This window comes from Rhinolophus sinicus, linkage group LG01, assembly GCF_036562045.2.
Source record: "Rhinolophus sinicus isolate RSC01 linkage group LG01, ASM3656204v1, whole genome shotgun sequence".
Lineage (NCBI taxonomy): Eukaryota > Metazoa > Chordata > Mammalia > Chiroptera > Rhinolophidae > Rhinolophus > Rhinolophus sinicus.
The window spans coordinates 59,177,641-59,203,802 of NC_133751.1; the positions used below are offsets into that span (position 1 = coordinate 59,177,641).

The 26,162-nt window shown below is 41.6% G+C and overlaps 2 protein-coding genes across 11 annotated transcripts in view; both read left to right on the forward strand.

The window, feature by feature from the left end:
* ZNF148 (zinc finger protein 148) overlaps nt 1–3,210 on the forward strand; it is a 106,841-nt gene extending 103,631 nt beyond the window's left edge. For all 10 annotated transcript variants that reach the window (XM_074330569.1, XM_019723691.2, XM_074330597.1 and 7 more), the window contains one exon: nt 307–3,210. In XM_074330569.1, the coding sequence (XP_074186670.1) occupies nt 307–1,905 (1,599 nt within the window). In that variant the 3' untranslated portion in view covers nt 1,906–3,210. The remainder of the gene's footprint in view (nt 1–306) is intronic.
* A 14,929-nt stretch (nt 3,211–18,139) lies between these two features.
* Nucleotides 18,140–26,162, forward strand: part of SLC12A8 (solute carrier family 12 member 8) — a 112,895-nt gene continuing 104,872 nt past the window's right edge. The window contains exons 1-2 of the mRNA XM_019723083.2: nt 18,140–18,152; nt 19,210–19,305. Coding sequence (XP_019578642.2) covers nt 19,249–19,305 — 57 coding nt within the window. The 5' untranslated portion in view covers nt 18,140–18,152; nt 19,210–19,248. The remainder of the gene's footprint in view (nt 18,153–19,209; nt 19,306–26,162) is intronic.

A 26,162-nucleotide genomic window follows, 5' to 3' on the forward strand; every position in this document is an offset into this window, starting at 1 on the left:
GAGGTAGTTTGAAATTCTTTTTTTCAATCCAGTTTATTGAGCTATGAACACTTGAAAAATTTTCTATCCTGAATTAAATTATAAAGTAATTCTAATAAATTAGAAACTTACTACTGGAACTATTTGAAGACTTCGCATCTGTTGTTTAGATTTATAATAATTGGCCCAGCAAATTAGTTTGGAATTGCTTATATTGTTATATTTATCTTTGTATTAATTGCTTTTTTCTTTTCTTTTTTCTTTTCTTGATTGATCAAAAATACAAACTAAAACAAAAAACTCACTACCAAACTCTGAATTCGACAGTATTTTTCCAGAACAGATCGTGTATTGAAACATAAACGTATGTGCCATGAAAATCATGACAAAAAACTGAACAGATGTGCCATCAAAGGTGGCCTTCTGACATCCGAGGAAGATTCTGGCTTTTCTACATCACCAAAAGATAACTCACTGCCAAAAAAGAAAAGGCAGAAAACCGAGAAAAAATCATCTGGGATGGACAAAGAGAGTGCTTTGGACAAATCTGACCTGAAGAAAGACAAAAATGATTACTTGCCTCTTTATTCTTCAAGTACTAAAGTAAAAGACGAGTATATGGTAGCAGAGTATGCTGTTGAAATGCCACATTCTTCGGTTGGGGGATCGCATTTAGAAGATGCATCAGGAGAAATCCATCCACCTAAGCTGGTTCTCAAAAAAATTAACAGTAAGAGAAGTCTGAAACAGCCACTGGAGCAAAATCAAACAATTTCACCTTTATCCACATATGAAGAGAGCAAAGTTTCAAAGTATGCTTTTGAACTTGTGGATAAACAAGCTTTACTGGACTCAGAAGGCAATGCTGACATTGATCAGGTTGATAATTTGCAAGAGGGGCCCAGTAAACCTGTGCATAGCAGTACTAATTACGATGACGCCATGCAGTTTTTGAAGAAGAAGCGGTATCTTCAAGCAGCAAGTAACAACAGCAGAGAGTATGCGCTGAATGTGGGTACCATAGCCTCTCAGCCTTCTGTGACACAGGCAGCTGTGGCAAGTGTCATTGATGAAAGTACCACCGCGTCCATATTAGATTCACAGGCACTGAATGTGGAGATTAAGAGTAATCATGACAAAAATGTTATTCCAGATGAGGTACTGCAGACTCTGTTGGATCATTATTCCCATAAAGCTAACGGACAGCATGAAATATCATTCAGTGTTGCAGACACAGAGGTGACTTCTAGCATATCAATAAATTCTTCAGAAGTACCCGAGGTCACCCAGTCGGAGAATGTTGGATCCAGCTCCCAAGCATCCTCATCAGATAAAGCCAATATGTTGCAGGAATACTCAAAGTTTCTGCAGCAGGCTTTGGACAGAACTAGCCAAAATGATGCCTATTTGAATAGCCCGAGCCTTAACTTTGTGACTGATAACCAGACCCTTCCAAATCAGCCGGCATTCTCTTCCATAGACAAGCAAGTCTATGCAGCCATGCCCATCAATAGCTTTCGATCGGGAATGAATTCTCCACTAAGAACAACTCCAGATAAGTCCCACTTTGGACTAATAGTTGGTGATTCACAGCACTCGTTTCCCTTTTCAGGTGATGAGACAAACCATGCCTCTGCCACATCAACCCAGGACTTTTTAGATCAAGTGACTTCTCAGAAGAAAGCTGAGGCTCAGCCTGTCCACCAAGCTTACCAAATGAGCTCCTTTGAACAGCCCTTCCGTGCTCCTTATCATGGATCAAGAGCTGGAATAGCTACTCAGTTTAGCACTGCCAATGGACAGGTGAACCTTCGGGGACCAGGGACAAGTGCTGAATTTCCAGAATTTCCCTTGGTGAATGTAAATGATAACAGAGCTGGGATGACATCCTCACCTGATGCCACAACTGGCCAGACTTTTGGCTAAAAAAAAAATGTGTAAATAATACTGGCACTTTAAAACAGATTAATCAAGAGTGGGGTTACTCTGTGTAAAATGGAGTGCTGTACAGATTTAAGAGCAATGCGATATAACAAGCTGATACGAATAGCAAGATAATCCAATAACTGCATTTTGTTTGGTTAGCATTCTTTGAACTGCCTTACATGTTGTCACCTTTATAGAAGCAATGCATTACTTGTTTTAGATCAGAAACTTGCTGTTCCACCTACATGTTTAAAAGGAAAAAAAAAGACTTTCGCACAATTGTTTCCTAACTGATAACATTGTACATTCTTAGGAGATTAGTAATTGTGTGAAATTTACTCATACTGTTTTAAGTTTTTCAGCATAGTCATTGCACTTCAGCAGGGAATCTGAGTATACTTTACAGAGTGAACTTAAAAGTTGAAATGTCAAGAGATTATGGCTTAAATAAATTAGTGTGTCCTATAAGGGAAAAAGAAACCACCTTTTAAAAAGAATGATATGCCATATACCCTTGATTTTCATTATATTGACATGGGTTTTTTTTTGTTTTTTGTTTTTTGAGAAAGTAATAAAAATCTGATAGTCTAAGACTCCACTATTTAAAAGCCTAATTACTTTTTAAATATGCATACTTTCAAAACTTTTACCAAAATACGTAACTGTTGAAGCATTCACTTCTGTATGGAAGTATGCATATTGGTGTCAGTTTCTTTGTACAGTTGTACCTAGATATTTTTTATGATTTTTCATGTGCAGGTATCAAGATTTTGAAGTTTTAGTAAGATGATATTCTGTAGATTACATTCCCAAGAACATAATGCTTACACAAAATGTATATTCCACATTTTAAAGCTTAATTATATTTTACTTTACATATACACTTCAGTTAACATAGAGCACTTAGAATCTATTTGGTATTTTTGATTTCTCAAAGTACAAAAAAAAACTTAGATTTTTAGGTTGATATGGTTGTGTCATAATCATCTCATAATTGACAATTTTAATTTTTGGCAATAAATGGAAATTGGGTGTCTTTGGAACTGTAAAACCTGGTTTAATCCTTTTCTTTCTAGAATATTGGTAGATTGGATAATTAAACAGTATCCAGAGAAACTAAAGAAATGGGCATTTTAATTGCTTATTTTATCCTGAGTTACTTTTAATGAACACTGCTCATTACAATTTTATAAACCAAAAGTGTTTACTAATTCTAGTAACTACAGTTTCTTTTTCAGCTAGATGAGTGATCGGAAACTTTTTGTTGCATTTCAAAATCTAAATAAACTACAGAATTTATCCTTATACCATGAATGTTTTTTTGTTAATACTTTGTCTTAAAATAATACAGCATGGTACAATAAATAGTGCTTTTATATATATATAGATACATATATATATACATATATATGTATATATATACATACACTTTTCTGAAGAATGATGGTTTGAGTTACACATTGGACAGTTTTAATTTTTGGAAAAGAACATTAGTTTTACTGATTTTATTATCCTATTTGTTCCAACTGTTTTGTTTTATTTTAAATTTCTGCCATCTTTGACACAATGCACATAGTAATATAGTACCAGTGATAATCTAATACCCTTGAAAAATGAAACTTTATTGTTAATTTACACTTTAACTTTTATATTGGCCCTATAGATCTGTAATCTTTGTTTCAGTATAGAATGTCATACATTTAAATTATTTTTTTCTTTTATTTAATGTTATCCCAAGACTGTTCTCATAAAGAAGGAATTAAGATATATCCACTGTTAACATTCTTTACATTTATTTTGAACATATTGGTGTTTTAATGGTAAGGAATATAAATTATCTTTAATGTGGTTTTCTCTACACTTTGGTTATTAAGCTTTGCTTGAAATATTCATTTTTGCATTTGACAGCTTTCTTTGCTGCCAAATTTTTCAAGAATTTTAGACTTCTTTGAAGTAGATATTTAAGTTCTGCCATTATTGACTCTGAAGAATGGTGTGTGATTTGTTGCACATCACAATTGCAAGAAGGCTTCATTCAGGTGAGATGTTAAAAATGGAACTGTGCTCTCCCTAGGTAGGCATTTGTATTTTTCTCATACTACTATTTGATGATAGTAGGACTTTATTTCCTGAGTTGATTTTTTTTTTTTTTTTTGAGCCTGATCCGAAGTTTTGTTCTATTGAGAACTTGATGTAGTTCTTGATACAGTATAAAGTTTTTGTTTGTTTTAACATCACTTGCACAGTTTTTAGAATGTGTCTCTACTGCTGAGCAGTTAGGGTAAGCTAAGGAAGGAAGGCCTTTGAACACGGTAGTTATGCAAGCAGAATTTCAGGTGTTGTGTTCCTGTCTTCAACACATTTATTTAAATCTGTAGAATGGCAGACATTTTTACCACATTATAAGCATTTTTTAGATAAGTGATACTTTGTCATAACTTATTGACCTACCATTTTTAAGTATCATTCTCTAACTGTGAAATTCTAAATGCCTACCAGAGTTACCTTGTATTATTGTCATATAATAAACATCTCAATGTTTTGGGTTTCCCAATTTGGTTTAGAAAGTTACTTAATTTCTGTATGTGCATTAGTAGAGAAAGCGAGCAAGTAGCCTTCTGTGCTGCTTCAGATCAGACAATTGAGGATATGAGATATCCTTTTGCAATTTGTGTTTCTTATACTTTCAGTGAGCAAATTGTTCTATTAAAACATGCTTTTACACCCTTACACTTTTGGTCAATGTGAATGAGGTGTGCTTTTTCACTTAGGACCTACTCTCGTGTTTGAAGATTGGAAACAAATCACATTACCATGTTTCCCAGAAAATAAGACCTAGCCGGACCTTCAACTCTAATGTGTCTTTTGGAGCACATTAATATAAGACCCGGTCTTATATAAGACTCGGTCTTACATTATAGTAAAATAAGACTGGGTCTTATATTAATATTTGCTCCAAAAGATGCATTAGGGCTGATGGTCCGGCTAGGTCTTATTTTCGGGGAAACATGGTAGATGAGGTAACATCTCTTGAGCAGCGTCTAAAAAGCTTTTTTATTTTTTTTTATTTTAACTTAATGCACGCATATTTCGTTTGGTTCAGAATATTTGAGTGGCTCGTAAATTTTTTGGATCTACTTGCAAATCTTCTACTTGATGCCATAGGAATCCATCCTTTTAGCTCTGGCTGAGGACTGTCAGCAGCCGGGTAATTTTCTCTTTTGGAGAGGCAAAAGAGGCTTTGTGCTCAGGTTAGGCTTTCATTTCCACAGGTGAGAGAAACTTGCAAAGTGCCAGCTAGGTTAGATCTTTTGTCACTCCTTTCATTTTATTAATTTGGGCTTTTAAAGGGCTGTTAAAAAAAAAAAAAAGCCGGGAAACTTTAAAAGTAGGCATTATTGTAATACTACATTTCTTAGAACATTTTAAACTAGAACTCTTTTTTCACAGTATATTTACTTGAAGAAGCACTATTATAATCAATGAGAAGCTTTTTGTCTCTGCAATTTAATTTAAACCTTTTCCGTTTCAAATTACTTTATTTCAGGGAAATAATTTTCCAGTTGTTTTTGCTGTATTCTGCAAATAAAAACCGTATGTTTCCTTTATTCACTTAAATTTCAGTAGGAAACAAACTAAAGCAGACAAACATTTCTTGTTGTGTTTGTTGCTTTCTTTAATCCAATGGATAAAAAAGTAAAACCCTGTAAACATTATTTTATTTTTTTATGCAATACCATGCTGTAAATATGGTTCATCAAATAAGGATGTACCTATGATTGAATCTTTAATTCTGCACAGTTAGAGTTTATATATAAACGTGTCTTGACAATCAAGGACTTTTATGTGAGTCTTCCTTTATGATGTTTATTAATGTTATGCATTCCATTTGTTTTAAAGTGAGTACCAATGTGCTAATTTGTATTGTCTGAAAGTATGTAATGTTTTTACAGCTTGTTTTTAAGAATCTGTAAATATGTACAAACAAATCACAGTACTGCTTTATGTTAGAAGGCATATGATGTTGTACTGTATGTAAGCAATAATACATAGCAGTGCTAACTTTACAAGTAGCATCAGGAAAGTTCTAAAAACATTTCAGAGTTATTAATTATCCTTGTTTCATTTAATAATGATTATCTTTAATCAGTTTTTGTAAGCAAATTCCATTGTTCCTCCTTTTGGAACGTAACACTGTTTACACAGCATCATTGAAGTTGCAGGGGAGACAGGCTAAATCTGACTTCATCTGTACTCATTAAGCATTGAATGGCCCTACCACTCTTCTGCAAGATGGAGGAAGACCGCAAAACTTAGTGCCCATCACACTGAAGGAAGGGGTTTGGGGTTTTTTTTTCCTGCTTCTGTACTGCTACCTAGCTTTGTGGTTTGCTTTGGATTTTAATATTTGTTTCTGTTTTCAATTCAAGCCCGTAAGTTTTGAGGTGACTTCAGCTCCATTGTGAAATAGTTCTCTTCATATTTCATATCTACATTTCAATAGTTGTAAACTTTCTACTTTGATTTTTAGATTCTTATTTTTCAAGCTTGATTTCTCAGCTGATCAGCTGAATTTATTCAACTTCAATACAAAGGAAGATAAACCTATTGTAGTTTGAATTGAGTAGATATTATACTGTACAGAACAGCTAACTATTTGAACACACACATCACTGCTTTAGAAATAAAACCGCCAATTTTTAAATGTATATGACGTACATTTTATAGGATCAATGTTTTTTAAATGCTAGTCATTTATATAAATGTGCTTTGAAGGATTTGCTAGTTCACTTCTGTCACTTTTTAGTACACTCGTATCTTTTATATGTAATGTATGCTTTTTATTATTGTAGCAGAGCATTTCAGTAGAAAGAATTTTGCAACAATATGGGGGAAATTTTTCATTGTTGGATTTGAATTATACTGGATTTTATCTGTGTAGTCTTGTCTTTATTTTAACGCTGTCTGGAAGGGAACTTGATATCCAAATAAAGCAGGTAACCTCATTTTACTTCAAGGGCAAACTGTGTAGTGCTGAATTTAATCTGGAAATCTAATGATTTTGAAGAGAAACAAGTTTATAAAAATTGTACAGCAGAAATTAAATGTGTGATGGAAATCCTGATGGTGGAGCACGTTGAATTTTCTGACATATAGTGTTATTTTCTTGGGATCCCCTATGACTTCTTTGTATTTCAACTAATAAAGGAAAAAAACCCTGTCATTGGAACTGGTAGGATAATAGGATATTCTGATTATACAGTATTACTTTTCCTATCCCATTTTCTAACCCTTTCTCAATCACTGTAAATTTTTATTTTCTACTGCCTATTGATAATTAAACATGTACATAATATAGACACTGTTGTATAGAACTGAATGAATTGAGTTGCTATGCTTGAATGGGAAACTAAGTGGAAATATTAATGGATACTGAGAATTAATAAAATGCCAGAACGAATTTACAGGAAAAAGGGAGGTATCCTGTGTCCTGAGAAAGGTCACAGCAAATGTTTCTTTAACTTTTTGTGAAATAAATGAGAAAGACAACTACAAACTTAGTATCTGATACAAGTGGGTCTTTCGTTCCCACCTCCCCCCAAATATATGAGCACTAAATTTCAAAATCTACTCAGGTGAAAATTGCTTTGCAGTGAGACTTACCACATTGAAATTTTCACTTAATAAAAAAGACATTTGTGATATTTTTAAATACAAACTTTCATATCAGTAAGCAGCCTGACAATTGAGATTCAGTAAGTCAGTATATTTTAGAATATATTTTACCTTCCAAATAGAATTGTTTTTAAACAGTTGGGAGGATTTTTTGGTTTAAATGCATTATTTTTTATTGTCATAAAAATAAAGTCTTGCCTGACCCCGTACTATGCCATGAATGAATTGCTGAGCCTTTATAATACAGCGAAAGCTTTTTTCATGAATAATAGTGGAACATGGAAAAGTTCTTTAAAACTGACCTATTCATTATGAGATTTAATGAGTTTCACAGCTTCTGGCATTACTGTCATGTAGTTAACCTTGCCATTTAGAGTTTATACCATTTTATGTATTGTGATGCTAAAGGAAATTGTTTTATTTTTCATTGAATTATTACACTAATTTATATTTGCAAATTCTGCATTTTAAATGTGGACACTGGCTGTTTGAAAAATAAAAAATACAGAATACAATTTTATGAATAATTTCCTAGCTGAATTTTTCACAATATTCTGAACCAAATAACTAATGGTAAACATTTAAAAACAGTGGTACGTAGCTTAATACTAAAAAGAGAAAAGGCTGTCCATGGAATTAACAGTTTGTTACACAAAATTGGGTAACAATTTTGTACTTTGTGTAGAATGCTATTAGGCAGCGCTAAAATGCAGGAGTCAAATGTTACTGTCCAGTATTTTAGACTGGAAATATGTGTAACGTAGAGCTAAGACTATATGTGATTTTTTTTTTTCCTTTACAGATAAGATTCCATTAACCTAGCATGGATTTTTTTTTTTCCCCCATTAGTGAAGGTCGTTTCATTTTCATCCATTTACTACCTTGCCATTCCCATCTTGAGACCAGTGGGACTGTTTTGGGACATTGTAAAAAAGCTCTGCAGTTACGAGTGTAGTCTTGGTCCTTGGGACAAATATAGACTAATTGGCCTTTGCTGAGATTAATCCTAGAACCCTGGCTTTACTAGCATCGTGCTTTAGCCAACTGTACATCATAATACCGCTGACGTCTGCTAGTCCATTTCCTAGATCCCAGTTTTTCTTGGGTGATTAACAATAGCAGGGAGGGGTCGGGAGATACTCTACATGGAACTTCTCCCGCCTTCTGAAGTCTGCAAGACAAAAGTTGAAGTCACTTGCATTCATGTGTTGTTCTTGAGTCATTTGACAAAAGTATGAAGATTTTGATGGTTATATGTTTGGATAGAATTTTTAATTTTTTTTTCAGAATTCTGGCTGTTCTCCCCCCAACCCCCCAGCCTTTCGTGAACCTGAGAAGGTGTTAGAATAAATTATATCCACTTGATGGGCAAAGAATCAATGGAGTGGAAAAGTTTAAGTGATATAATGGTAAAATTTGGGTCTCATAATTTTATTTATTTTTTTGTCATTTTCAGATGCCCTTCAAAGAACGTTTATAGTAAAACATTTTACACACACGCTCATGCAGATGTATGTGCATATGTGTAAGGGCTGGGATGTAAAATGTGGTACGGTAAATGAGAATGACATTTTCAAAAGTTATTTTCAAGCTACTAGAAAAACTGAAGCTTAGAAATGGACTTAAATTGTAAAATAGAGAACATTTGAGCCTTTGCATATTTACCTATTTATACAGATGAACCTTTAAAATTGTAACTTTCTTAATTTTCCTTAGCTTCTCTCATTCTGAACAAGATTCTGAAACTATTGTGCCTGTGTCAAGGTGGTGAAGGGGGCCAAAGAAATGTCTTACCTGCGATAAGTAACTGTGTTCTGTTGGTTTGAATCCTTACTTGCTCGGACATAGTATTTATTCAGCATTTATCACCTACTTAGTAACAGGTGTGGTGCTAGATGCAAATGAGAGATGGCTGAGGCTACAAACACCTTTATTTGAACATCTAAAAGGGGTTTATAATGCTGTCAATTGCAGGATGCAGTGCTGTATTTTAGATTAATTATTAAAACAAATATTGAGTATTAAGATGTGTTGGGTGCCGTGCTGAGTAATTTATCTCATTCCTCAACAGTTGGGTAAGTAGTAGTCCTTATTTTAGGATAATTTTCTAGACATTTTAATAATTGGTTCCGGAAGACAGAAGTACAGACCAATACAGTGGAAATAGAAAACATTATTTAAAAGTATCCCCTAATTAAAATACCAAACAGGGATAAGATTCAAACCTGGACTGCGGAATGTGCAAACGTAGGCTTTGTTCAGAAGGAACTGACTTACTACAGGAGTGGGAGGTTAACCCGAGGAGATGCACAAAACTGAGGGTAAAAATCCTCTAGAGGATCACCTGTACCTCATGGGGGTTCCATGGGCATTGGAGGATGCTTTTCTGGAAGGAGGAGAACTGACTGAGCCAGTGTTAGTCATTCTAGTACTGTCTTCATGGAGGGTACTAATGTGCTATTTAATCTGTTGGAAGGCACACTACTAGTCAGTATTCCCAGACTACAATTATGTTTATGATACTCTTCATGTCAGATAACTTCCATCTGCCCCTTACCTGAGAATTCTCTTTTCCTTGACCATTTCTTCCAAGGTGTTTGGGCCACCGAAACGTTCCTTTAAACCTCCAATATGATAGTTTTCCATTGTTTCTTTATGGGAACTCCAGCACTAATCATACAGCTTTTGTCAGTGGTAATAGGAGGGTGAAGACTGGTTGCTAAAGCACAAAATTAAATGGCAGAAAGAGGATACAATGAGTAAAATGCATTCAGAACAACTTGGGACTTCACAAGAGACGTTGGGCTGAGAACAGTTGTCCCATGTGGTTTGCTAAGTTGGCCCTCGTGATTTGAGAGCAGATAATGCCACTCAAAGCATAACCAGTATTGCAGGGGACAGCTTTAAATGAGCTGTGTGTGATCTCGTTGAGAATAGTGAGCAGGGGTGTAGTTTGGTGATATTCTGCAGGTTGCATAGGTGGGTGTGAGCAGTGAAGTGAGCAACGGACTTAAGACTGCAGAGACTTTTATGTTATGCCTCTACCTTGATCCCTCTGTGTAACATTGTTCATGCCACTTGACTCTTCCGGAGCCTCAGTTTTTCCATCTGTAAGGTGGGAATAAAAATACCTATCTGTTGCTGTGGATATCACATCATTTGAGATAATGTGTAAATATAAATCACTAAGTATTTCATAGTTCAGATTCTAGAAGTGTCACAAAGGCAAGATAGAGCAGTTAGACAAGTGCTGGGAGCCTGTTTATGTAAAGCGGAGTGTGGAATTCCTGACTTGCTGACAATACCATCTTTCAAAAGAATGAAGAAGTTATGAGAGGGTTTGTCTGCCTGGATTTAATTGACCAAGGAGTAACTTAAGTGGGAGTGACAGGAATTTTTTAAATTTATGATTCCATTATCAGAGACCCTGGAAGGGATTGAACGTGCCAGAGAACGCTGTACACTGCAGAGAATGGGGGGGGAAAGTCATTTGACTTGTCAGAAAAAACAACAACACACCATCCCACAAGAGTAAGAATGGATTGAACTTCTCAATCCCAAGCTATTGGTTAGTCATGAACAGGACCTGGCTGCCCGTGAGGCAGAAGCTTCACCGGGCAGGAGGATCCGTGTCTGCGAGGACCAGGGCCCTCTCACTCCCCTTTTACATTTACTTTCCCCCCCACAATTTCTCTCCATTCTTTGATCTCTCCTTTGTTTTCTACCTCCTAAATTACTGTGGTCTGTGCCGTAGCAGGTTTACTCCAAATGGAAACAACTGATTGACCATATGTGGTGCTCAGCCTCTCGTGCAAGTTAAGTTTATCTTAAATGTTTTTTTAGTATTCAGGAAAATTCAAAACTGATTGTTCATTCGGAAAAGGTTGGGGGACTCCTGGATTAGTTTGTAAGTTTGAGGGCGTTTTGTTCACAGAATATAGAACAGTGTTTCACATAAGCAGGAATGAATGAATGAATGAATGAATGAAGAACGAACGGTGTTACAGGGTAAAAGGCCTTAACAGTGAAAGTGTTAGAAATGGCACTGGAGATTTGTTGGCATTAAAATGATGCTATGGGGAGCCTGGAAGTGCTGAATTTCTGCTTTGACCACAGACTTGTAAACAAGATTCCCTAAGGAGACACAGGATCAATGGCTAGTGGGAAACAAGGTATCTTATTATGTACTGGCCCTGTTTCCCAAACCATGGTGTAGAAATGGGCCAGAGGATGTGGCCAGGACCATAGGCCTCTAGGGCCACTTCCTTCCCATTGGCACCTTGCTACCCTGGCTGCCGAGAAGTGAGAGCATTTCAACGTATGGCGAAGAATGAGTAAAGAGCAGGACGGCCAGAACTCCCTCAAGGAGCAAGTGGTTCCCAGCCCTTTTCCCACTCCAGTTGCATAGGAACAAAGAAAAATGCAAAAAAAAAAAAAAAAAAATGTTCACACGTGTGGCCTATTAATGGAAAATGACCTTGCTCACTGCTAGATGTGGCCCAATAAACGTTCTGTCATTTGATGAATCAGATTGGAAACTCATGGGGGTTAGGGCTTATGAATATTTCTCAGATTCTTTTGAACCCTCCTTCCCGTTACCGAGACCACAGCCCAGGCCACCCTCAAGTCTTGCCTGAGCTCCTGCAAGCTTCTGCACATCAGTTCTTGATGGCCTTCAGTCCTTTCTCCAAACAGCCATGCAAAAACTCGTCAGAAGCTTCTCAGTTGCTATTTAGGTAAACACTAAGCTCCTTACCTTGACCGTGCTTGGTTGTGCATTGCCCGTAGCCCCAGCCTCCCCAGCCGCGAGCCTCATCCTCTCTGCTCTTCATTACTGACATGCTTTCAGTCTCAGCCTTGGTCCTGTCCCCTTCTGCCACAAAGCCAGTTTTCTCGGTGCCGTTTACCTGTTAAACCTCCTACCCGATTTCAGCCCCAGCATCACTTCCTCAGAAAAGATTATTCTGATCTCCCTGATGAGGTCATAACCACCCTCCCCTCAGCCTCTCCCCCACTCCCTAACTATGTCAGAGTTTTGGACCACCCTGGACATTCCCCTTCTACCACGGATGTCTGTAGTGATCTGCTTATTACTGTGAGAATCTGATTTTATGCCCATCCAGGGCTGTCTTGCTCCCCATTGTGTGTCCGTGTTGGGTACAGTGCTTGGTGATCAACAGATAATGGGTGAATATGGTTGAAAAAGAGCTTCCAAGCCCTATGAGTTACACACCAGGCTACAAAGAGCTTGCAGGTGCTGTAGAAGAAGCACTGCTGGGGAGTTTGTGGCTCTGGGTAGCAGCAGTGGGACCAGACAATGTCGTGCGTTTCAAATTGGGAGGAAAGATGGTGGATTTTTGAAAACAACAGCTGAGCTGGATTTCAATCCCCAGCAAAATTTTAAAATGCTCATAACTCTGCCAGGTAGACTTGGCACATCTTATTAACTCCATATTAAAAATGAAGAAACTGAGGCTCAGACACTTTAAAGACCTTGGGAAGGTTGCATTGTCTAAAGGAAGAACTTGGACTCAAATTCAAAGCTAACTTCTCTCATCTAGACTCTTGGAGGTTTTCATTGGGTCTTCCATATATGATATTATTTAAGCAAATGCTGAGTGCTAATTGCACTGTTGTCACAGTGCCTTGCAGTAAGACTGCCACTGTCATGCATAAAATCAACCGGATCCTGTTCATTAGGCTTCGCTCTGCATCACATGTTTTCTCATGGGTCCACCAGGTCCTGGCTCACGCCAGATGCCAGGTGGCTGCTAGGAGAATGCCTTTCTCTTTGCTTGTCAGAAGGCAAACTCCCAGAGTCAACAAATAGCTTAGATCCTGGAGGAGAAACCTGCTCAGCAGGAGCTGGGGACACCTTGTCAGGTGGCAGGACAGTGACAGCCCCTCCCTCTCCACTCAGCTCTCCCCGGAAGCCATTGGTCTTCCCAGGGTCCTGCCTCCTCCTCTCTGGGAACTGGTAGCTCTGAGGCTTATATCTCGGTCAGATTTGCATCTCCTGAATCTCCACCTTCCAACTCCCAGTAATACCTGACAGCCCTTCTGACAGACTTCTTTCTTGCATCTGGGGCTATAGAAACACATTTCAAAGTCCAGGAAGAAGGAAACGTTTTTCTGTTCTATTTCTTCACAAGGATTAGAGAGGCTACATTGTGTAGAGGAGAGAGCCTTGTATTGAAACCAGCCTAGGTTCAAGTCCTGACTTCATCCCCACAGCCAGCAAACTTTTCTGAATATGTACAGAATTCCTGTGATTTTTAAAACAGGCAGACGTGCCCCAGGGAGGTGTAACACAATGACCAACTAAAAAGAGGAAATTATATATATAGATAGATAGATAGATAGATAGATAGATAGATAGATAGATAGATAGATCTTACATATTATATATGTAAGGTGTGTGTGTGTGTATATATATATATATACACACACACATATATATATATATATACATACATATATTACCTGTGCTCTCTGAGTGATATATTTCACCTCTTTGTCATTGAAAATTGTAACTGGAGCAAGACACTACTGTGGACAGAATGTTCTATCTCTCAGATGTTATAGAGAAGGGGGAAAACAAACCACCCCAAAACTATTGAAATTCCATGGTTTTCAAACTTGGTTGTACCTTAGAATCACCTGAAGAGTTGAAAGAAAATGCTGATGCCCAGGCCCCACCCCAGACCGGGGTATTGCTGTTTTCTGAAACCACCCCCAGGTGACTGTAGAGTAGAGCCTGGGGAGGGGACCACCAGACCAGCTGACCCACCGCTTGCAGCTCTTCCAAATCTGGTTCTAGGGCTTAGGCTGTGAGATACGTTTTTGTACATGTACATATCTACATCATGAATTAATGTTTTCAACTTATTCTCACATTTTCATTTTGGTTAACTTTGTCCAAGCTCTGATCCGTCCCCAGGGTCCAGACTTTCTGACAAATGCTATCATTCTTCAAGACATGGTTTCTTCTCCAGCTTTCACACAGGCAATTTTCAGCACCAACCACTGGAAGGGAAAGAGGGAAGGATCTTGTGTCTGCTACTGAGCAACAGCCTCACTTCTGTGGGCTTCGGCTGGAGCTGGGCTTGTCCCAAATGGAAAAAAGGTGAGTTTAAGCATATATTTTGATTTTTTTTTAAATGTCACAGGGCAGCAATAACAGTGAATTCACGCAATAAAATAACATAAGAATACTGTTAAAAGAAACATTTTTTTTTTTTTACCTTGGTTGGATGCACTAGGTATTTGCTATCTATTGCTGAATAACCAATTACCCCCAAAACTGAGTGACATAAAATAACAATAATTTGTTATCTTTCATGGTTTCTCTGGTCAGGAATTCACAGAGCCCAGCAGGGACAGCTTGTCTTTACTCTGCAGTGTCTGGAACCTCAGCTGGAAGAATCTGAGGCTGCGGACTGGAAGCATCTGAATGCTTGTTCCACTCACATCAGGTGGTTGGTTGGTGCTGGCTTGGGGACACCCCGATGTGACCTGCCCTCGTGGCCTGGCTTCCTCACAACATGGTGGCCGAATTCAAAGGGTAAGTGCTCTGAGAGCAAGGAAGCCAGATGGATTCCCTACTGCCTACATGGCCTAGCCTAGGAAGTCATGCAGTGTCATCTCTTCTGTTTCTACTCTTGGTCAAGGCCCATTCAGGCTCAAAGGGAGAGAACACAGACCCCATCTCTTTTTGGAGGAATGTCAATGTTCTAATGCAAGAAAAGCATATGGGATGGGACATGTTAGTGCAGCCATCTTTGGAAAATGCAATGTGCCCCACATTGTTTGTCTTTTAATATTATTACTCCCTCTTTTTTTTTTTTTAGATTCCAAAAGTAACACGTGCTGCTTGTAAGAAAGAAAAATTGTAATAAAAATCCAGAATCTGTACACCAAAGTAAATTTCCTCTCCCACTATATTTACTATATTGATCCCACTCCCTGGAGATAACCCCTATTAGGAGATTGATATGCATTTTTCCATACAAACTATATACATATATACACTGCTTTTTAAAAAATAAACTATACACTTTATTCTGCAACTTAACTATTTTTACTCCTTATTATGCGATGAACAGAGTCCCATGTTAGTATATAAAAACACCTAATTCTTTTTAATGCTGGCTGTCATAATATGGCTATACCATAACTTATTTAATCAGTCTTCTATTGATGGACATTTAGGTTATTACAGTTTTTAAAATCTATCAATGATACAATGACTATCCTTATACTAGGTCATGTAGGATAGTATCTCAAAAATGGAATTGTCCTGTTCAGTGGATATGCAGGACAATATTTTTCAATATAAGAGTGTTTCTTTTAAGGTTAGTATCATTCTTGTAAGATAAATCTACACTAAGCCGGATGTACTTTTTCATTTGCAGATGGACAGGTTTCTCTAGCCTCAAAATGAACAGAAACAAGCATTTGTTCTTAGGTTTAGAAGATACTTATAAGCTTTGAAAGGAATTTCTCATTTATTTAGAAAAGGATGAGTGACAGGGTATAGGTTATGGACAGAGGGGTGAATTTCCTTCTCTGATGTTTTTAGCTCGGGCTGATGTGGAATTGAATGTGAATTTTTCAAAGTTCACACTGACACTTAGAGGGAGTCTTGACAGGTGATAGCAAAGAGGAAGCCAACCTGAGACAAAAAAACAAAGTGTCATGTGTGACCCCCAAAGTGAATAATAAGGATGACCCTGTTGGTCATACAAATGTAATAGATGAATATATATAGTGATTCCAGTATTATGACTGTGTAATTTAGCCCACCTAGCCATCCTTTGTTCACAGATGGCTAATCTGTAATTTATTCTAGGGTTCTTTTCTCTTGCAGAAATGGGTTATTAAAAACTTCTTTGCTGGAAATGAAGTTCACATGTACGCTGCAACATAGATGGACCTTGAGGATATTATGCTAAGTGAAATAAGCCAGATACGGAAGGACAAATATTGCCTGATTTCACTTCTTATGAAATATTTTGAAGAAATAAATTCATAGAGACAGAATTAGAGTAGAGGTTACCACGGGCTGCGGGTTAGAGGGGAATGGGAAATTATTGCTTAGTGGGTACAGAGTTTCTGTTTGGGGTGATAAAAGGGTTTTGGAAATAGCAGTGATGGTTGCATAACATGGTGAATATAATTAATATAGTTAAAAATGGTTAAAATGGCACATTTAATGTTATATATATTTACACACACACGCACACAACCTTCTTTGCTGGAGCAGGAGAGGTTGAGCCTCTGTCAGTGTTCCCATGGCTTTGCCTTCCCTTTTGTTTTTAAAAGAACAGCCTCTATTTTTAGGGATTTTCACACAAAGGCTCATGTGGGCGTGGGAAGTACTCCCAGCTGCCCTCCTATTTCTCAGAAGCCCATATGGAAGCCTAGCAAGTTATTTAAGGGTTAGGAAATATGCCAGATTGGGCATGGAGATAATTTAATCTCTCTGTGTGTATTAATTTAGTTTTTTTCTGCTAACTGGGGCCCTGGAAACTTTACTTCACCCCTGGCCCCCAATGATGGTTCTGGATCTTGTAGAAGGTGGTGAGGATAATTTCTCCCCATAGCTCCACATGCTCGAGGGCACTTTTCTTGGCAAAAGATTCTACTTCCTGCCTGACTGAGTGCCTCCTGGTCAGGTAGCCAGCTGCACTTGGGGCCCCTGCAGCTGAGTCTCAGTCTCCTGTCCAAATGCTTCTGCACCTGCCCAGGAGTCTGCAGGACCACGGGGGAGCGGCAGCCTTTCCCACTCCCAGCCTTTCTCACTCCCGTGTGCAGGGTTAGACGGCAATTCCTTAGACAGAGCTTCCTTCCTTAGACACAGGAGGCTGTGTCCTGTCTCCTAACCCCTCATCCCAGGCTGGGCACCTCAGCTGGTTGCATTGAACTAGTTGTTGAGGGCAGTCGTGGCAGTGGCAGGTCGAGACAAGTCGGAGGGCTGGCAGACCCTTTCCCCCTTACCACTCCTCTTCAGCCCCTCCCACCCGGGTCACGAATCCGGTCCTTTTCTTCTGGTCCTGGGCGTGCTGTCTGGAAGCACGGAGCCCTTCAGGGCGGAGGAGAGGAAGGCCCTGCAGCCCCTTTCCTCTCTACCAGGACAGACTCTCGTGGGTACAGGTGTGGCTGGGGTGCCCGAGTCAGAGACGGACACGCCTCACCAGCGGGACAGCTGGGACTCGCACAGTGACACCTGGTCAGCCACGTGGCGGTGGGGCGGGGACAGGGCGGATGCAGGGCTCGGAACTTGCTGTCCGGCGAGCAGGTGAGGGCCGAGGGGGCTGGTGGTGCGGAGTGCACAGAGTGGTTTCGGGGTACCTCCCCTCCCCGGAGGAGCTCTGTCCTGTAGGAAGGGGGCCAGGCTTGGGTCACCTTTGCCCCCCACTCAGGTAGACCATCCCCCCACCTCCTCTCCCCGGTCACCTGGCGCGCAGGCACGGACTCTCAGATACAGGCTGCCTCCTCCCGGCCCAGAGTCCCCGGAGAGCTTGGTACCCGGGCCGCGGCTGGAGGGGGAGTGGGCTGCGCCATACCAGGTTCGCGTAAGTGGGGGTGCGCGGGGTCGGGCTCTGGCTCCCTGGCGGATCTCCCTAAATTTTGGGGTCTTTTTCAGTGGCCAAGGGCCTGAGAGGCAGAGGATGTGCGAGGCCGAGGGCTTCATCTGCACGGGAAAGAGCTGGGCGGAGAGTGGTGGGGACCTTTCTGGGGTCCCTCGCACTCTGTCTCTGTAGCCCACTAAACCCCTGCAAGCTCCCTAACTTCACTCTGAATGAATAGTTCCCCCCTCCAACTCCCAACTCTTTTGCTTTGAATACTGCTCAGTGAGTTTTCCCCTTCCTCTCTTCCCTGGTGACTGTCTTGGGTCATGTTCTTCTCACATGACCACCGCCCTTCATTCATTCTCCCTTTTCCTCCTCCTTCCAAAGTGTCAGAGCCCGGCCTACCTCCCAGCACTCTGCTGGGGGCGAGGGTCACACAGAGCTCAGTATAAGGTCCTTGCCCCAAGGAAAGCAGCGTCCAGTGCCAAGAGAAGACTCTGGTGCCCTGATGAGAGCCAAGCCCTGATAATGGTGCTCAGTCATCTTTTTCTAACCCACTCTCTCCCACCCTACCGCTTTCTGGCCCTGCTCCAGAAGGAACCCCAAGATCACCTCCTAACTATCCTCCCACTCTGCCATGTCCCATCTGCATTCCCTCACCTCCTACACCCAGTTCTAGTGAACGATGGTGCTCTTGCCCTGGACAGGATGAGAGAGGAGGGGAAAACTGTGTCCTCAAGGGCTGGGCAGCTGGGCAGCTGGCTCTGACACCCTCTCCCCGTCCTCCCCACCCCACCCCACTGAAGAAGCTCGGGGAAGACAGAAAGAGCTGGGGGGAGCTGTGGCTTTAGGACAGCATGATTTGAGCACAGGGAACCTCTGAAAGAGGAGTGCGATCTGTCTGAGTACCAAAGAGGGAGGGGGGTGAGTTTCCAGATGAGGTAGAAGAAGGGTGCTTCCTCAGCCAGGGCCCATCTGATACAGAGAAAGGATGGGTGATCAGGAGAGAGGGAAGGAGGAGCCAGCCTGACCAAAGGTGGTGTTTACCTTCCAGAGGGGTCTCCCCATCCAGACCACCAGGACCCCTATTTCCATGAAGATGGCTCAGATGTCTCAGGTGCAGGAACTCTTCCATGAGGCAGCCCAGCAGGTAAGCCTGGGTGGTGGTGGGGGGTCTGTGAGGCATCTGCTGAGGCCTGTGAGCAAGGGCTCAGCGGACAGGAAGCTGAATTACAGTGCACTGTTATACAGCGATTATCTCAGAAGTTTATTTCGGTATTACAGCTTAATCGAGGAAATATTATAGCCAATGCTTAACCATCTGTGTGCAGAGAATCTTCTTTGCTATTATTTGTAGTAGATTTTGAATCCTGGACACCTCCCTTCCTCCCCCCCCACACACACATGGAGATTTTCCATGAACAGTCAGAGTGAGGCCTAAGATAATGTGAACTCCTCTTCATATTAAATCAAACCAACGTACGAAGGAAAATGTATTTCTGAAAAACTCATATATACTGAAGCCTAATGCATTTCTGGGTTCCCTGATGTCTGCAGGGTTTTCTTTATCTTCTTCCAGTTGATCATTAGTTATAGTAAATGTTCAGTGTGGCTATGGAATTGAAGTGGCTCTCCCCACAAATAGACAGTTAATCACTTAAACAATAAAAAACCGGACTTAGGTGTTTATCAGGACACTGCTTGCTCCCAGTATCTCTGCCAGTTAATGATCACTCAGCCTTGGCGCTTCCAGTGTCCCTTGCATTTCTCTCATGCTTCGTGGAGCGGGGCAGGAGGCTTTCCTGGCATTATAACAGGGGGAATGAACCCCTCAAGAGGGGAGAGAATCAATTCAAGGCCTCACACAGTAGCAAGAGCAGAGGCCAGAACCCAGGAGTCCTGAGCCAAGGAGGAGAGGCCGGTGAGGCAGATGGGGTTCATGGTTGGTGGGGGAATCCAAACTGGCTAGTTACCCTCACTTCGTGTACAGGGTACATGTGAAAAACGAAGCATGATGGTGGGCAGGTGGGCAGTGAGGTACTGCTCCCTTTCCCCGGGCAGGCCCAGGGCTGTGTCCTGCTCCCCACACCTAGCCCTGGACTTGTACAAACTGCTTAGAAATGAGTGACTGGAGACTCGGAGTAGCTCCTCAAAGATATTTCAGACTGTTGCCCAGAGCCGTTCACTCCTGAGTGAAAAGGCCTGTAGCCTCATTCTTAGTGGGGTTGAGGACCCCTAGAGAGACCTTGATTTGTTAGGGGTTTTACATCTTCTTTAGCCTGTCCAGTCTCACCATACTTCCCATGCATTTTCTTTGGATGTGTAAGACTGTACATGAGTGTTTATGCACTTAACATGTACCTGTGGACTACTTCCTAAATAATGGGTGCTGTGTTAGGCATGCAAATAATACACAGATGGAACATGTGACGCCCTGGTCTCCTGGGATTCCAAAAACAGAGACAATTCTTGGTTCACCTTCGTGAGAGGGATCTGTTAAGGCTCAGCTGTGATGTACTCGCCCCTTTTTAAAACCTTCAGAGGCTCCCATGTCGAGTACCCAATGTTCAGGCTCCTTAGCCTCGCGCCTGCGCAGTCCGACCCGGCTTGAGTCCTTTCCATCTCCCTCTCTGTGCCCTCTCTGTCCAGCCGAAGCTTATCATTCCCCAGGCTCTGTGCTTGTATCTTTCCCTGAGGTTGGTCTTTGCTGATACTTCTCACTAAACTGATCTGTCACTGGAATCCCAAGTACCTAAGGTAGTACCTGGAATCTCAGTGGACAATAAATGTTAGTTGACTAACCAAATGAACAAGTAACAGGTAACCACAATGCAAGTTAAAGTGCTGTAACTGCCCTAAGAAAGTTGATTTTAAAATGTGGATGCAGAGGTGTCTGTGTCACCTCCCACTCCATCTCCTTCTCTCAGTCTCCAAACATTGAAGGATTGGACAACGTTCAACGTCAGGACCTTTGTCAGTATCTAGACACGTTGGAAATCAATCCCCTTTTCTCTGTCTCCCTTGCACTGTCTTGTCCAAGGTACCATTTCTTGATTAGACTATTCATACCCTCCTAACTTCTTTCTCCACGTCACCACCACAGCGATGCTTTTCTAAATCTGTGCCTTTGCCTGGAGCCTGTCAGTGCCTTCACAGTTCAGTTCCAACTCTTTACCTTGACCCCCAAGGCCCTCAGATCGGATGGACCTCTCCTGCTTCCGCAGCAGCAGCAGCCAGCAGCCGTTCTATCACTCACTTACCGTGTGGTGTGGAAAGGAGCCGTTTCTTTCCTATCTCCCTGAAGGCTGTGAACTCCTTAAGTTCAGGGACATGTTCCATTCATTTTTGTGTCCTCAATACCTGCCATGAGAGCTCAGCACCTAGAAGATGCTCAGCCAACATAACTGACTCACCTGCCCGGGGATCGGGGCAGCTACTGTTTGCAGTAGGTCTTAGAGGATTGGTGGGAGCAGAACAAAGGGTGAAGTTGGGGAACACATCCCAGGCTGAGGGGGTAAGAAGATGATAACTACCAATTGGTGGGCACTTATTATGTGCTGAACATTTAATATGCGTTCCCTCATTTGATTTTCATAACAATATTCTGAAGTAGATATGACTGTGATGGTTTGACCGATGAAAAACGGAGGCACTTGGAAGACAGGCATGTTTGTTGCCAAGATCCAAGATTTAATTCTTTCTGCTGAATGCCTCCTGCCCCAATGGTGTGAGCAAAGCCACCCAGATGGTAAATCCAAGGCCTGTGTGGGGGACGGAGAGTAGGTTGGGTGGCTGACATGTTTGAAGCTGAACTCTGGGAGTGGCTGGCCCTCCAGAAGTTTCCCATGAACATTTGTCTACTTTTACTCCAGTCTTGGGAGTCAAGAATTCAGCTCAGAGCTTTGGGTCCTGCAGAACATGGGATAGAAGGCAGTGCCCATTGGGAAGACAGGCTGGGGGTGGGGGGTGTTATACCACGCCTGCCAGTTTAGATCTGCTCTTTTCTTGGTCATTGACAGGAAAGTAGCTCTCAGGAAATCTGGCCAGAGTGGGGATGCTTGTGAGTCAGGTGGAGAGGTGAATGATTGGATTCTTGGTTTGGCTTTACTAGTCTCAGGTAGGGGTGTGTGTGTGTGTGCGCACGTGCACGCACGCTTGCACTGGTCAATAATAAGTGGACCAGCTGAGAAGAGGCTGTAGGTCTAAGGGTTCATGGTGTGACGGTCAAGGTTACATGTGCTGCTTGGTTTCAAGTATTAGCTCTAACACTTTGTGACCTTGGGAAAGTTACTCACTAAGCCTCTATCTTCTCACGTATAAAATGGCTACAGTGATAGGACCTACCCCAGAGAACTACAAAGATTAAAAGAGATAATTCACGTAAATAATTAGTATAGTGCTTGGCTCACAGTAAACATTCAGTAAATGTTGGCTAATAATAAAACTAAGGCCGGGAGTATGTATTCGGTCAGTGAGATAGTGATATAAATGGTGAGAAGGCTCAGTTGGCAAATAAATGTGTGACTGGAATCCCAAATTCTGGCCAATGCCTGTGGCCAAAACCAGGATGTGGGACATTGTCCAGGACAACCTGCTCGGTGGGCAGTCCACTGAGGAGGATGGGATACTTCCCAGGCCTAGATGGGTGTGTGTGTGTGTGTCTATCTGAGGACTGACTGAACTTGTGGCAGGTACGAATCTTGCTCCAGGTGCCTCTGTCCTCAGGCGCTTCGCTAATGTGTGGTGTGGTTTGATGGTGTGGGCTTGAACCTGGGAACCTGGGTTCCACATTCTGACTGTGCACTAGATGTGCTGGGCCCTTGGGCAAGTTCCTCAGAGGCTCCCAGTCTGTTTCCACAACGGTAAGGTGGGTTGATTTTCAGGGTTTTGTGCCATATGCAGAAGGATCTGGCCCAGTGCTTGTCATGTGGTAAACACTAAATACAGTGTGTGTTCAATGATTGGATGAAGCAGATTTTACCCTGCAAGCCAGTAGAGGAGGCTGTTTGTGAACACGGGGCTGGAAAGCTAAGGAAAAGCTTGTGTCGCAGGGAGGTGAATGGAAGGCTAACGACCTTCGATTCCATGCCTGTCTCTGCAGGTCAGGGGGCAGAGAGCACTGTGACAGACACGGCGAGGCAGGAAGATGAAGCTGGCAGGAAAAGGCGGTAGCGTGAGACAGGGAGAGATGGCAAGTAGACCTGCTGTATGAGAGCTGAGGTTTACAGGATCCAATACTTGGAGCATTGGGAATAGTAGGAAAATTCAGCTCCACTTACCACGTATTTATTGAGTGCCTAGCCTTACCAGGATCTCTGCTGGAGATATTAAAACTGAAATCTTTTCATTACTATGGAATAAGGAATGCCTCCAACTAATCTGAGGCTTTTGTCTTCCTTCTCCCAGTGTTGGATAGTCTTCAAAGAAACTTAAAGAGAAGCTGTGTCATACTATGACATGAAAGCAAGTCACCAAACCTGCAGATTAGCGAGTATGAATGACTTGTAGTCTTTCTTCTTCATCCAGCTTTCCTCCAGACACCTGAGCCTTTTCTAGGAAGTCTGTGGGCTAGCATCTGGCGGGGCTGAGCTAATCACCCTAGAAACCCCGATGCAAACCCAGGGAGTGGGTGCCCCATCAGAGCCATGGCCGCGGACCCATGTGTGGGAGGCGGGGTATCCAGACTGGCTTCCAGAGTGTGACCCACCTGTGACCTTGTAGCATGCCGTAGCATTGCCTGACTTCCTGCCCTCCGGTTCCTCTCTCTGTCTTCTCCTCCCGTGCTCTCTCTCTGTCTTCTCACTTCAGCAGCTTACCTAGGTTAGCATGGCGTGGTGTGAGGAGGAAAGAGAGTCTGGTCAAGTTGTGGGGCACCGGCAAGAGAGGAAGATAGAGGTGAGTATGTTGAGAGACACAGGGGTTCTTAGAACTCCTCTGGCCTAGTCCCCTTGTTCAGAATGTCAGGAAACAAGCCCAGAGATGAACGAGTTGGTCAAACACTCATGCAAAGAGCAGTGGAGCCAGGCGAGAACCAAGCCCATGACCCCTGACCCCATAAATTACAGTGCTGTGTTGATCTTAACACATCCTGTCTTTAGGTTAGAATATAATCTTGATGTCAGGCGTCACTGCAAAAGCTTTGCTCTTACTTTCTGCATTCTCATTAGCCAGTGTACAGTTAAGAACTGACTTGTATTTGTGTTATCATTTTTAGGCCTGTTTTAGCATCTTTAAAAAAGCCAATATGCAAAGTGAGCCTTAGCAGTTGTGTGCGAGCTAATAGCATATTGCTTTATTAGTATGTAGAGAAGTGAATGCAGCTGAGGACAAAAGAAAAGGGAACTTAAGACCTGACTGTCTTGTGAGCCCCTCCTTTTAAACAGGTTAGGAAATGGGGCCCAGAATGGTTGGGTAGAAGACAAGGGCTCACATTGGGGTTTCTGGAGCCGTGACCCCTCTCTCCCTCCCAGTTTTTGTTGTGCATGAAGCTTATATGATTTTTAGGGATTGTCTTTAGTAAAAAGGATACAAATGACAAATACAAAATTGGTATAATCTCTGGAAGGGACTCAGTGCAAGTGACAGTTCTCAAAGCTGAAGCTATTAGCGTCACTGTAAGAACCACCAGTGGTAACTTTTGGAAGTGGCAGACGGAAAGAGGCTTATGGTCCTGGAATCTGGGAGAGAAGAGAGGACAGAAGCTGTTCTCAGGATTCAGTTGAGTCTGAAGCTTTCATGGGGGCACTGTCACCTTTTCCTGCTCTTCTTTGTGTTTCCCCCTTTCTGTTTTGCAGCCCTGTTTGTTATTTAGCCTAAGAGGTCAATCCTGAAAATGACAACTGGGCTGCAAATGCTGCATATTTGTAAAAAGTGGAATGGAGACATTTTTTGGACGAAGGTGTCCTAGAACCTGGAATGAAAGAAGTGATTCTTCACCGAAATGAATTAGATGGGATTCAGTCTGGTTTGTACCCACAGAATCTTCATTTATAGAAATGACTGAGTGATGACACAGAGAGGTCAATGCCATTGAAAGTAGAATTTCCTACTCATATTTTACAAGAGAATGGGGAATGCCACGCCACACAGGGTCACAGGGGAGGGAAGCTTCAGTATCTGGTCAGGAGGCAGAAGCAGGAGTGAGGGGAAAGCCTGGCCAGAGCCTTTCCTGGGCTTTCCATGGCAAAAATAGGGCAGAGCAGATTAGGAGTGTCTGGTTTGAATAGTTCTGGCGGGCTTTGGGCTATGGGGGTAGTTTCTGGTTGCCTAGTACCTGGCCCTGAGATGGTTTAGGTGTGTGAGAGTTCCAGAAAGGGGGTGGGTTGGCGTCTTGACTGGGAATTGGTAGGTTTGTATATGAAAGGCACGCTCCTGTCCGCCCTTTGCTGTCTCTAAGAACTGGTTAGCCCAGCGAGTGTCATCTCTCCTTGGCCAGCAAGATTTTTATGATGTTATAACACGAACTGTAGAAAAGCAAACACATGATTAATACGTTCTATCTAACTGTGAATGACTGGACTAGGTGTCTTTAAAACTTCTTACTACCTTGGGATACGTTTCATCCATGGCCAGATCCAGAAAAAATACAGTCCCTGCCATCATTGAATAGTTGGGGTTTGTACGGAGACTCTTAATGACTCTGAAATACTGTTCTTGTAATTTGCCTACGGTGCCACTGGCTGGTGCTAGGGTCTGGTCTGGCCTGATTGAACACCCTGGCTTTCCAGAGTTTCAGCTCTTTATTTCATCCATTTTATACTTCTCTGACCAAAATATATCTCTTCAGGATAACAGTTTAAACATTCGATAGTTCTATATTCATAGAATAATATCAAATAATTGTAGTAAGTTTTAAAGAAATATACATTCCTGAATATAATTCAATTCAATGGCTCTTTTTCTCTTCACTTATGATCATGTATAATGTAATCTTATTCTTAAAATTGTTTTATTATTTTTTTGTGTGTTTTCTTTTTTTTTTTTGTCTCAGTTTTAATACCTGAATCA